The following is a 13,992-nucleotide window of genomic DNA, read 5'->3' as shown; positions in this document are numbered from 1 at the left end:
CAAGAAGCAGACTGTTCTCCAAAGGAATGAGCTATCATCATTTCCAGTAAGCCCAGCACTTCTGACTGTGAAGCAGAGAGCTAGCCTTGCAAAGGGCAATTATCTAGGGACTGCTCTGTAACAGCAATCGCTGAGTTGTACCCACAGCAGATCTAAATGGAGCCACTCCAGCGACTGCCACTTGCCAGCAGCAGTCAACAGTCTTACTTTTTACATGCTATTGCCTTGAATGTGCCTGGTGACTACATAGGGGTGAGGACTACTTCAGTCCCTAAGCACAAGTGGCTCAGCAGAGTTGTCTGAACTCAAAATGCAGCCTAAGTCCTCAGACCAGGCTGGCATCATCCACATGGATGATCAGAAGCAGGTGACTGAGCTGCACCCCCTGCCCTGTGCACTGCCTGAGTGTTGGATAGGCACCTGACAAAACCCCAGCAGCAAACTAGACACCACTAGAGAAAATGCTCAACACCATGCTCTGCCCTCCAGAGCTCAGTCTTAGAGAGACAGTCAGGGTGTTCCAGAGCCATGCAAAGACCTCTGAATGCAGGCTATGCTTAGAAAAAGGATGAAGCACCATCTGGAGGTGCCTGGCTCACCTGCTTGTAGACAGAACCTATGCAACCTATTCTTTAGAGTAGTCCATTTTTTATGGTCATTAGCAGATCAAAATGTCCCACAGCTGCTTAGAACTGGGGACCTTCACCAAGAATTGCTACACTCCCATTTTTCACACCACTGATTTGCTCTTCCTTTTCTCCAGCACCATCCAGCTCTTCAAGAATTGCCTGTCTTTCATATCATATGGACTTATTTCAAAACTCACTAATCTGTTGAGCTGAAGAAAAGAAAGAAAGCAGGCAGCAAACAGTGAGACAACATTCACTTCTTTCATTATCCTCACATCTAGACCAAAAGTGTCCTCACTCATGTTCTTATTAATTAAAGGGTGAGCAGATGTCTCACGGAATCACAGAATGCTAGGGGTTAGAAAGGCCCTTCAAAGATCATCCAGTGCAAATCCCCCTGCCAGAGCTTCCTCAGCTTTTCCTCAGCAGGGAGATGTTCCACGTCCTTCAGCACCTTTGTGGCTCAGCACTGCACTCTTTCAAGCAGTTCTCTGAGATCCCTCTGGAACCTGGACACAATATTCTAGATGTGGCCAGCTCCCAGAGAGCTGCAAATTCAGCAGGGTATGCTGTGACACCATTCTGATGAAGCTAACACAAAGGTGAAGGCAGACAAGCTATCAAAATGCCCAATACATCTATATTCTGTGATAGTTCAGCAGTAACAGAGGCTTGGACCTTTGACATTTGGAACTGTTTCACTGCAAATTTATTATCTTCCTTTTTCAAAAAGGGCAAGACTCATGAATAAAAGTCCTGAACGTTATAGCAAGGGCTGTAACAAAACTGTAATGGTTTTGATTTTCATAAGCACATTTCCCCCTCTCCTTTTCTATGATTTCAGTTTTCTCGCTTCTGTTTGTTTTAGAAGGACCTCCAAAGGCTTCATAATCAACAGGAAGGAGAAGTTTTACATAGTTTTGGTGCAAATTACCTCCCTGGGAAACCTGCTGCGGTGTTCTACCACCCTCATGCTGCAGAGCTTCTCTCATTTCAAACCATTGCCCCTTGTCCTGTCACTGCAGGCCTTTGCAAACAGTCTGCAGCCTTCTTATAGCCCCCTTCAGGTATTGGCAAGCTGCTATTAGGTCTCCCTGGAGCCTTCTCTTTTCCAGGTTGAACCACCCCAGCTCCCTCAGCCTGTCCTCATAGCAGAGGTGTTCCAGCTTCCTGACCATTTCTGAAGCCCTTCTCTGGACCCAACTCCATCAGGACCATGCCCTTCCTGTGCTGAGGGCTTGTGCCTGTCTTTAAAGAGAATGATGGTCCTATCCCATGGTATGACCTCCTTCCTGAAGCAGGATACAACCTCAGTCCCTTTCCTGTAAAGCCATATTTCACACCAATGATGCCATACATGGACCATCCTTTCTCCTAGAGATTTAGACAAGGCACACTGAGCAGCAGCAGCATGGATGGAGCCTATTTACTTCAACATTTCTGTAAGGCAGCTGCCACTTTTCACCTTCCCAGAAGCTTTTTTCTTCTGGTGACTGCTCTTGCCACAGAACAGTTGCACTGTTTGCAAGCACAAAAGTGCAGCGCTGCACTCCCCTGTGTCCCTTCTTACTCATTCAGCAAAAAGCTGATTGCTGCCCAGTGTTTGCGGGGCCTGACAAGTCAGACAGCTCAACCAGATTTCACTCTCTCAGAAGGGGCATTCAATTTTGTTTCTCATCTTTCCTCAGCTGAGTTTTCTGGAATGACAGAAAATTATTTATCTTTGAATCTTTTACTTCCACATCAGATATGGTTGTCTTTGTGAGATGCAGTTACCTTCACTATCCATAGGCGTGAACAGAGCCAGAAAGATCAGTTTCCCACATCAATCACAATCCACAAATCACACACAGCCTGGGTCTCTCCTACTCCCATAGTTTTTTGGAAGCTATTGTCCTTGCAAGCATCAGGACTGGAACAGCAGAAGAGACTCACAAAGACCACAGGCTACAAGTTCCTACAGTAATGCTGAACACCCCAGCATGTCCAGAGACCCAGGGCACCACCAGCTGAACATGAACAAGCCAGACATTACAGAACACTGCACAGTTTGCCTACTAAACCACACTTTTCTCTTGTTCTTCTGATTATTTTCTCAAGACACAGGAAAAAGGATCACCAAGGAATTAGAGGACTGTCTGAGGGGTTCAGAACTAAATTCCCAAGTATTGGTAAAAACACAAAACAAGGACAGACTAAGAGGCAGTTCTCCCCTGCTCTCTTTGTTCCCTCTTCCATCTCCAAGGAAATTCTGGCATCCCTCTGAAATGCCACCGTAGCACACCATGTTGTGACTGTTGTTCTCACAAGTGAAACAATCTTCAAAACACTCAGAAGTGGAAAAGTTGATGTTTACAATTAAAACCATACAGGCACTGCTTCTTCTCCAAGAAAGGCAGCTCAGGAAAATTTTGCCATAACAAGCAGCAAAGAAAAATATTTAACTTTCAAATCCTTCCTCACTGAGTACCCACACCACAGGCAAACATAAGGAAAGGGAATGGATTATAAAGTGATGTTGGCTGTACCGTCAACAAAAATATGGACAGAGATAAACTGGGTTACAGAAGCACATTCAGGGTTTATCAGAACAATCTCCACAAGGCTGTTTGACCCAAATCTCCATGTTACAGGTTAAGCACTGCCCTATGATCCCCTGGAACAATGCCCAATCGATGCCTGGATTATCCATATCTAGAAAGATTTTTCTTATGAAGCATATGTCTAAAAAGCAAAACATGGTGGTTGGTGTTTTTTTTTAAGCAGTATCCTACACAGACAGTTGAATTATTTCAAGAAGAGCCACTTTTTTGCCATTTTCTTCTTTTTTTAATTGTATCTATATAACTTGCAGCTGGTAGTCTACAAAGAGAGACGCTGTCAACATATGACAGGACACATCCTCCAAAATACTAACACTTTGGAGCTAAAATGGGTAGCACAGGAAATTGTTGTGGAAACCTGATGACAGTTTTCTTGTTTCAACACTCCAACTAGAATTTCAGCTACTAATGATGGAAGGTTAAGGAAGAGAAAGAACACTGATCTGGAGTTCTGAAAGTTAACCGTGATAACGTCTTGCAGCTGAAATTGCACTGTGGACTGAGCTGGTATTTTCTCTTCTTGTCTTACAGTGCTAAACCAAAGCAAACAAACAAAGAGCTTTCTCATTTACATGGTGATAGGACCATCTGCTCCCCAAGTAATAACCCAAAATAAAACAGCCCTTCAGGCACTGCGCCGGCCAGCACCACACGCGTGTAACGCGCACGCTGACAATTCACCCACTGCCAGGTTGCCTTATGTAAGGGGGCCCTGCTGTTTTCTCCTTTGCTTTTTTTCTTGCTGGCTACGCAGCTTTTCAGTGCTCCCAAAGGCTGTTTTATTCTTCAGACTATCTTTAACCAGACAATCTTGCAAGAGAAGTACAAGTCTTTAAGGCTAACGTTACAATCCAAGCAGAAGAGCTCGTCACAGAAAGGATTTTCAAAGCTCCGACTCATTTCAAGCGCTGCTTACATTCATTTCTGCAGTTTTTCTGCTATAAGCAAATGGAGAACTTCATTCTGCATTCCACTGAACACCTCAAACCCCCTTGACAGTCAATGAATATCTGGAGCCCAAATGAATACAGAATTAATCCCTAAGGCTGGACTGCAAAACATGTCAGGAACCTTCTCTGCTACAAAAGTGACTCTGGAAATCTTGCAGCAGGTCAACTGAACCCAGGCTGCTCTTCACTACTGCTTTTTCTAACGCACATTTTATTCCCAAACCAATTTCCCTTAACCAGCTCTTGCCCACAGTATAGCATTAATATAGCTATAAGTGTCATTACCTAAACTATCTTGATAAAACCTACAACAGGTAGGTCCATCCATGCTCAGCAGCATGGCACTCCTAGGACATTCTTCTAACGAGATTCTTAGCACCCTTCACTCTCCCAAGAGTCTTCAGAGGAGTTAATGGCACTCAGCTCCTGGGGCTTTTAAACCTTTCCTTCCATTAGAGGAAAACAAAACAAAACAAAACAAACAAAACATAAAAAAAGAAAATAAAAGGGAAAGAAACAAAGAAAGTCAACAACACATTAAAGATCTCCTACACACACACACACGCACACCCCTCCAAACAGAGGGGAATAAAAGGAAAGGTACGAGGTGCCAGTCTGGAATGAAATGGAGTTTTGAACAGACAGTCATATTTGGCACTGTCAGCAAAAGCTTGTGGGTGGCCCTGTGTCTCTCCGAGCCTTAATGCCCTTTGTACATTGGTCATTGAGAAATGTCCCCTGGAAAGTTCAGCTGTGCTGCTTCCAACGATATGTTCACAACGCTGCTGAATGGACTCGACCGAGAGATTCACTTCCCCCACCCCGGTTCCACAAAGCACTATACATTAAGGACGTATTCCGTTTGGCCTTCAGGTAGCATTTTTATGGTCCATGCAGATCCACAATTATTTTCCCTTTAAAAAGACTCAACAGAAAACAGAACTCTCTGTTGGAGAGTCTGGAAATTAAAAACTATTGGGATCTCCCAAACCAAGTCCTATGATCCTCAGGCAGAAGACTGGATTAAAGGGTCCTCACATGGTTCTAGCTGCATTCTCAGGACACCACTTTTATGAAGAAACCAGAGCTGTAGAAATTCCTCTGGCATAGCGTGGAATCCAGAATCAGGCAAGACATTGTCATAGTAATGATGGCTAATAAACTTCCCATGCAGGTCCACCGAGAACGGCCAGAAGCCGTAAATTGTTACTTCCTCGCACAGCCCAAGGGCGGCACTGACCAGGAACAGTCCCGTGGAAAGCCTTTTGGCATGGATACCTTTGCTCTTCCAGAACTTGCCAATGTCACGTAGGAAGTTGGGGTTGGCAAAGAGGACAGCCTGCTTGGCACCGAAGTCCTCCAGGGTGTAATAGACACGCAGGGAGGGTCCCGTGCCTGTCTTCATGGAGAAGGCTGGCATGTAGATGTAGCTGTGGTTATACACCTTCACGCTGTCCACAAATGCTTTGCGAGACCACAGCAGATTCTGGAACCTGTAAAACAACAGAGAACAACAAACTGGTCACACACAGGTTCTCCCAAGCGTTTCAATAGCCAGCCAGAGGTTTCTCTTCATGCATGTATTTATAATCACCTGCATGCCTTTCTCGAACACAGAGAAAGTCCACACAAGCTTCTGTGGTGCTCAGTGACAGCACAAGGAACAACAGGTACAAGCTAGAACACAGGAGGTTCCACATGAACATAAGGAGAAACTTTTTCACAGTGAGGGTGCCAGAGCCCTGCAGCAGGCTGCCCAGAGAGGTTGTGGAGACTCCTTGTCTGGGACATTCCAAACCCACCTGGATGTGGTCCTGTGTGACCTGCCCTGCCTGCTCGGGCAGGGGTGTTGGACCTGATGATCTCTGGAGGTCCTTTCCAACCCCTAACATTCTGTGATTCTGCCTGTCTGATACTGCCTCTTTTGTGAAAGCATAAATCTGAACAGACAGTTGAAAACTATCTGGTATCTTGCTAACTTCAAAGTCCAAAATGTTTCTGATGTCATCTTTTCAGAACTCCCTGTATGAATTCTGACAGCCTTCCTGAAAACCTATTATTGTTAGTGACATATTTTTTTCTGCCCACATTTTTTTTCCTCTCCAGACTCTCCACTTGGCCTTGTGGGATTTCATTCGGATTCTCCCTGCCCAGCTCTCCAGCCTGTCCAGGCCTGGCTGAATGGCAGCACAGCCCCAGGGGGTGTCAGACACTCCTCCCAGTTCTGTGTCATCAGCAAGCAATCAATGAACTGTTTAGGATAAGCGGCACCACAAATGTTTAGCAACATGCACCAAAGCATTCAAAGCTGGTGTTTAAGATGGCATGGCTTGCACACTGAGTAGGTTTAAAAGCAGTTAGCATTTGTAGCACGCAAGTTAAAGGAGAGATAAGTTGGCAGCTATGAGGTGGGCAATGTGTATATACAGATTATTTCTCCACTATCAGTCTTGATATAAAAAAAACTACATCAGGTTATGATGTGTTAACCTGCCAGCAGTTACTTGCTGATATCTCTTTTACCCCTGATGTGAGACACATATACTACTCCAAACCCAGTACGCTGTCAAGGATAAAACCTTTCCTTGCCATATGCTTCTGGAACGTGCCAAGATGAACGAGACATCCAGCAGGAAATTCTAGGCCATTCAAACACACAAAAGCCTGCTCTGATGTTTGATTTGTCCTGATGTCCAACACTAAACAAATCACATATTCAATATCCCTAATACATACCAAGGGATGTAACTGATGTGGCACTTGGTGCCATGGTTTAGTAGTCATGAAGTGTTGGGTGACAGGTTGGACTTGATGATCTTTGAGGTCAACCTTATTGATTCTATGATAGGGAGGTCTGCCAGAATCAAACACAGTACCTGAACCACAAGGCTGCTGTGTAACAGAAACTCTTTGCTCCTCGGGGTTGATGGCATTAGAGGGTACCTTTGTATGAGAAAGTCATCATGATCTATAATCTGCTTCCTCTCCAGGGTCCACACAAATTTCAGACTACCATCAAATCCTCCCCACCTTTACCACAAGACAGTACCCAAAGGCTTCTGCATTCAGGCAAATTTACTACATCACTTCTGACCAAGTCTCACATGCACACTTTCCACTGCAGCTGAGTTGCTCCACTGCATGTGATCTCTGCTCCCAAACACCCATCCTGCCTTTGTTACTGCCTACTCTCACTCGGTTTTCTGCAGCTAAGACAAATGTGTCATGACTGATTTCATAGTCATGCAGCAGAGGAGTCAGAACAAGAAAGTGGAGACAGCAGCACTGGATTTTACCCTTTCTTTGGTGTAGGCAGAGAGATAGGTGTAAGAGTTGTTTTTTTTTTTCTAATGGTTATTTAGAGATCAATTTTATGCCACTTTACTCTAGTAAAGCCTCATCTGAAGTACTGCATCCAAGCTCTGGAGCACTCAACAGAGCAAGGACATGGACCTGGTGCAGCAGGTCCAGAGGAGGGTCACAAACATCCTCAGGAGGCTGGAGCACCTCTGCTATGAGGACAGGCTGAGGGAGCTGGGCTTGTTCAGCCTAGAGAAGAGAAGGCTCTGGGGAGACCTAATAGCAGTCTTCCAGCAGGGCCTACAGGGAGGCTGCAGAGGGACTGTTTGCAAAGGCCTGCAGTGGTAGGATGAGGGGCAATGGTTTGAAATGAGAGGAACAAGTACTGCACCATGAGGGTGGTGGAACACTGGAAGAGGTTGCCCAGGAAGGTGGCTGGGGCCTCATCCCTGGAAATATTCAAGATGAGGCTCAACAGGGCTCTGGGCAGCCTGATCTATTTGAGGATGCCCCTGCTGACTGCAGAGGGGGTTGGACTAGAAGACCTTTGGAGGTCCCTTCCAACTCAGACCATTCTATGATTCTAAAGGCTCTGGGCAACCTGATCTAGTGGAGGATGTCCCTGCTCACTGCATAGGGGTTGGACTAGATGACCTTAGGAGGCCCCTTCCAACCCAAACCACTCCATGATTTCTTTGAAACCACAGCAGGAACCACATACACAGATTTTAGTAGGATGTCAGATGACCTCCAGAAGCACCAGATAAAATTTCAACTGAAACAATTGCCAATAAAAAAAACGCAGCTTTGACAGCACTGAAATGCCCCATGAACATCTGCCAGGCTTTCTGAAGTCTTTGTTTTGGCAGAAAACCTGACATTTGTTTTCAATATGCAGTGTTTGGCCTCCTCTTTTGCGGCGAGTTTCTTTCAGAATTCCCTTCAAGCACAGTTAGAATAAAGCTGTTTAGAAGAAACCTCCTGAACTCTGCCTTGGGTCTTCATTACTGTTTTCCTCTGCAGATCTGCTCCTACTGCACAGTGCTTTTTGCTGATGTAAACAAAGCCACTGTCTTCCAAGCAAGGAATCAATTCAACCTGAACACATAAAACAAAGTAATAAAAATATTTTCTTAAGTTATTGCATTTGGCTTTCTTGTCTGTAGAAATAGCCAAGACACAGCTGAATACAGAGGGCAAATCAAGCCAAAGGTGCCCTGGGAGAAATCAATTTGCCTGGCTGTACCTGCTCACATGGGCCCTCTCATCCCATTGCTATCAGACCTTTAACTAAGTGTTCCCCAAAATGGGCTTTACCATTCTCTGAGAGATATGGATCTGCTGGAGCAGTTCCAGAAGAAGCCACAAAGAAGGCTGGAACACTTCTCCTACACAGACAAGCTGCAAGAAATGGGTCTGTTCAGCCTGGAGAAGAGAAGGATCCAGGGAGACCATAGAGATGCATTTCAATATCTGAAGGGGACCTACAGGAAGGCTAGGGAAAGACTGTTTAGAAGGGCTTGGAGTGTTAGGACCTGGGACAATGGTTTGAAACTGGAGCAGGGAAAATTTAGGTTGGACATCAGGAGGAAGCTTTTTACAATGAGAGTGGTGAAATACTGGAACAGGCTGCCCAGGAATGTGGTTGAGGCCCTGTCCCTGGAGACATTCAAGATCAAACTTGATCTTGGCCCTGGGGAGGTATCTATGCTGACTGCAGAGGGGTTGGAGAAGATGACCTTTAAGGGTCCCTTCCAGCCCAGTGCAGTCTGTGAATCTGTGAATCCTCTCTCCCTGAAAAGCAGCAAGACAACCTGTCAGATTATCAGATGCAAGATTTGGGTCCTTCCTATCAAACTTGTTCCATTTTCATTGGGAGGCTGTGACTATGGGTTAAAAAAAAAAAAACCAACCCAAACAAAAAACCAAAACACAAAACCCCAAGCAGTCCCTACTTTAATATTTTTCGTATTCACTCAGAGCCTCAGCATCCAAACCCTGTTCCGATAACACTAATTGCTTATTAAATCTAGAATAAGACCATCAGCAGGCTTTTGGTCTGTAACTTGGGACTTCCAGTGTGCCATGGGAGAAGCAGGTTCAAACTTCCTTTCACAGCAAATTACAGAATACATCTGGTTGGAAGTGACCTCAAAGATCATCCAGTCTAACCCCTGACCCAGCATTTGAGGGTCAACACTAAACCATGTCCCTAAGCACCAGGTCCACACACTGCCTGAACACCTCCACGGATGGTGACTCCACCACTGCCCTGGGCAGACCATTCCAATGTTTGAGAACCCTTTCAGTAAACTGTTGCAAGAAGGGGCCGCTACAACGACCAATGTGATCAGCGGAATCCAATTTTATTGAGCATCAGACACATCTTATATACAGTTTACTATAACTATGCCTACTTGGTAACATACTATTGGTTACAGATTACATGTCAACCCCACCTCTTGCAGTTTTAACATCCTACTTCAGCAGGCCACACACATCTTGTTTGGGTAAGCCCCCTACTTGTTTTACGACCCTCACGATTACATGACTACAGTGCCCTTATGACACTTCGTGATAATTCAGCTACATCCATCATGTTCTGTGGCATTCCTTATCTTGGCAGGGCACCAGGCAGTCCTGCAGGTATCCCTTATCTTATCAAAAGGCCAGATGATCCTGCAGGCCTCTTTCCTTTGCCCATTGTACCACAATTCCCCTGTTTTCTTTAACAACTAGAAAAGATTCAGTAAAATGATCAAACTGTTTCATTACACATCTAAATATTATTCGTGCAGCTATAATAATAATAATAAACAAAAAGCGCAATGCTTCCTTGGCCAACCCTTTCGTATTTTGATGAAAGGTCATATGTGCTTCTCAGGCCTTTACTGAGGCTGAGACTGGTACAGATAAGGATACCAATTTATCTGCTCGAACGTTTCCTTCTCCCAGGCCAACATCAAACTTATGACTTCTATATGCAAAATACAATATGATGCTGACCCACATCTTATGGCTTGTTGTAACCTCAACATCAACTCATATAATCTTATTTGTTACATCTTTAATCAGGGCATCCTCTATCCGTTGTACAACCCCTGTAGCATACATGGAATCTGACACTATTATTAAGAGGTTGGCTCATCCAATGCTGTAATTCCCACAACACTGCCAACAATTCCAAAGTTTGAAGTGAGTCCTGTGTTTCTGCCTCTAACATCACATGTCTCCTCTGGTTAATATTCTTGTCTTGCCAAGTCACTGCAGCTTTTCGGGAACGCTTCCCTGCATCTGTAAATACTGTCAGAGCACCCACAATTGGTTACTCCTTATATTTTGGTATACCAATCCACGATTGCTGCGACATCCAGCCTAAAATCTTATCTTGCAAAGGTGCAGTCTTAATGAGAGCACCTTCAAAAATTGTTTGAAAAATGGTATGTTGTGGTTGTAAGGATGGAAAGACCCATTCCAATACTCAGGTCTGTACACTCTCCTGACCTCTTTTCCCCCGTTTTCTTTAAAGCTTGAGTCAAGGACCCCGTAAGGTGTTTTGTTTCTGCTAAGGAAAGGTACTGGGTCCTATTAATGCTCACCGTTGGCCTAATGCTGTTTCTTTTTATTTCAAATTTCTCCTAGCTAAAACTTCCATAATTCTTACATCCTCTCTAAGTTTTGTTAAATCATATTTAAAATCACATATAAATGAAAATTTGAGAACATAGTATGCTTTAACTATTCTTTCTTATAACATAATACCTGAATTCCCCTCTTTTGTTTTTATAACCTAACATTAAAATGTATTTTGTGCTATAATTGATTTTGACTTTTCCTATAACTATTTAAAATTACAACAAACTGATGAGTTAACATTTAAATCCATATAAACATATTCTCTAATCATACAATCATTGAACAATTATGATATACAGCCCTAAGTGTTAAACAATTCTTTAAACTAATCATTATTATCAATCTGCAAATGTGTTACTCTCTATTCCAGTTCTTGAACATGCTTATGCATTGAGACTAAGTGATCTAACAGATTCATACAACACAATTAAAACGATAATATAGGACATAAACCCTTTTGCTAGTTATGGCCTTGATTTCAACATGCGTCACAGCATGCTCCAACCGGTTGTCCATTAATCTTAATGGGACCTTTTACATCAGTTAAAATCTTTTGTGGTCTATTGTCCAACAAGGTACAAGGCTTAAGTTGAACTAATAACAATGTTTTAACAAAGCTGGCATAATACCTGGTCAAAGATAACAGACATTGTAAAAAAGAAATTTAGATCTTAATAGTTTCGATCTTTGCATTTCACTCCTCTTATTAACAAAAAATACTTGATTATGCCTGAACACATTGCAAAGATTAAAACGTAAATGCAATCCTTAACACTGTTTTACAATCTGCTTTAGGGGTATGTTGCATTTTTATTTTCTCTAGGATAGTCAAAAAATCATAAATTGTTTAATAGTAGCAAGATTTCTTTAATCTGTAAAGGTAGATCTGGCCAGGCTCTAGCTTCACAGACAGAAAACTTGCAGGCAAACAGCAAGAGCAAAAGAGCTTCATTGCTTTGCCTAATAGCCTTTTTGCTCATCCTAATAATGCTAATCTCTTATTGATACCATTATATATATATAATCCTTAAAAAAAAAACTATTACAAATACAAAATAAGACCAAAAATCTCACTCCATAATATACCTATAACAAACCCTTAACTTATGCTGATACCAAAAATCCTTAAAACCTTAAAAAACTATGTTAAAATTAATCCATCAAATCAGTGTCTAAAAAGAAATGAAATTGTTACATTAACTAAAAAACACTTTCCAAAAATTAAAACCTGTTTACACAGTCCTTAACTATATTACATGGAGCTCCTTTGAAAAGCCTATAGGCACACAATTAAAAAAGGTTCGAACCAAAAGAAAATCATACAATATAAACTCATTACAAAGTACTTACACCTTACTGCAATTACTATGTACCAAGTACCTGTAAATACCAAATGCTTACTTATTCATTATGCTTATTAGAAAAACTTAGCAAAACTCGTAAATAACAAATCTCTGAAAGACATTACAATCAGAAATGACAAAATGAGTACTGTTGCTTTAAATCAGAGCAGAGTAGTGCGGCTAAAGCCGCTGCGGGGTAAAGGGGCGGGGGCTGCTGCCGTGGCCGCGGCTGGGTCGCTGCTCCTGTCGGTGCTGTCGGTGTCGGTGGTGCGTCAGCCGGTACGGCCTTGGTCGGAGCCGTCGGTATCCGCGGGGGTCGTCAGGGCTCGCGGGAGGAGTGCGGCCATAAGAAAGCCGTAACCGCGAGCCTCCAAGCGCTCCATTTTTTCTAAGAGGGGCCGTAAAGCAAAGTCGGCGCTGTTTGAATTCCTCGCTGCCGGTATTGTCTTCCGAATCCGAGCCGTCACTGGCGGTGTCAGAGGAAGGTGTTGATAAAAGGGGTCGAACACACTGAGCTGCCTTTTTTCGGCTTTTTCCCCGCTGTGTGCAAACGGCAGTGGTGACGGCTGGTAAACGGTGTGGTCGCCGCAAGATGTATCGGGGGCGGCCCCGGTCGATCGGTCGATAGTTCTCAAACACATCTTTCAGCTGCAACTCAGATACACCTGGCGCTGCATCTCGTCCTGACAAAGTTGCTCTAACTGCAGCAGCCATTCGCTGTTCCAGTTCATAGGTTTTAACACAGTTCATGCATTCTCGCCACGGCTTTTGCAGCTTGATGGTAACCCAGTCCCACAGTTTGTCAAAAAGCTTATCTCCTAACTTACGCCATTCTCCTTCTTCATCTCCCTCCTCGTGTAAATGCTCTGCAACCCTTCTCCAATAATCTCTGTTTCTTTGTCCTAAATCATCGTTAACCTCTTCCCTTTTTACTTCCTTTGTCTCCACAACTTCTTCACCCTTCGGCAATTCAGAAGAGTGAGGCGATGGAGGAAATTCCTCCTCTGCATATTCTAACATGGGTACTAACTCCCTTTTTTTAAAATTTAACTTACACTGTCGCTTTTCTAAAAAGCATATAAATAATTCATACGCTGCCTGCCTATCCATATCCGTATTTAAACGTTAATACCTGTGCGCACAGACCTTGTTTAAGCAGTTCCCGGCTCTACAGCGTCTTCGGCTTCAAGGCTGTCTTCCCTTTTCTTGCAGCCTCCGGTACTGCTATCCCGGGCCGGCCTTCTTCTTGCCTCCGGCTTACTCCGAATCTCCCAAGTCCCAAAGAACTTCTTAGATCCTAGCCTTTGTCTTCATTAGCTTGCCCGCATTCTCCACCATTTGTTGCAAGAAGGGGCCGCTACAACGACCAATGTGATCAGCGGAATCCAATTTTATTGAGCATCAGACACATCTTATATACAGTTTACTATAACTATGCCTACTTGGTAACATACTATTGGTTACAGATTACATGTCAACCCCACCTCTTGCAGTTTTAACATCCTACTTCAGCAGGCCACACACATCTTGT

At 43.7% G+C, this 13,992-nt stretch overlaps 1 protein-coding gene across 2 annotated transcripts in view; it reads right to left on the bottom strand.

Moving 5' to 3' along the window:
- Positions 1–519: 519 nt before the first annotated feature.
- Positions 520–13,992, bottom strand: part of ST8SIA1 (ST8 alpha-N-acetyl-neuraminide alpha-2,8-sialyltransferase 1) — a 126,619-nt gene continuing 113,146 nt past the window's right edge. For both annotated transcript variants that reach the window (XM_068141955.1, XM_068141956.1), the window contains exon 5: positions 520–5,675. In XM_068141955.1, coding sequence (XP_067998056.1) covers positions 5,189–5,675 — 487 coding nt within the window. In that variant the 3' untranslated portion in view covers positions 520–5,188. The remainder of the gene's footprint in view (positions 5,676–13,992) is intronic.

This window comes from Melanerpes formicivorus, unplaced genomic scaffold (genome assembly GCF_026170545.1).
Source record: "Melanerpes formicivorus ecotype bairdi unplaced genomic scaffold, bMelFor1.0.p_v2 SCAF_8, whole genome shotgun sequence".
NCBI classification, from domain to species: domain Eukaryota; kingdom Metazoa; phylum Chordata; class Aves; order Piciformes; family Picidae; genus Melanerpes; species Melanerpes formicivorus.
Note: the sequence above shows the minus strand (reverse complement) of the source record. Positions and strands in the feature narration are given on the sequence as shown.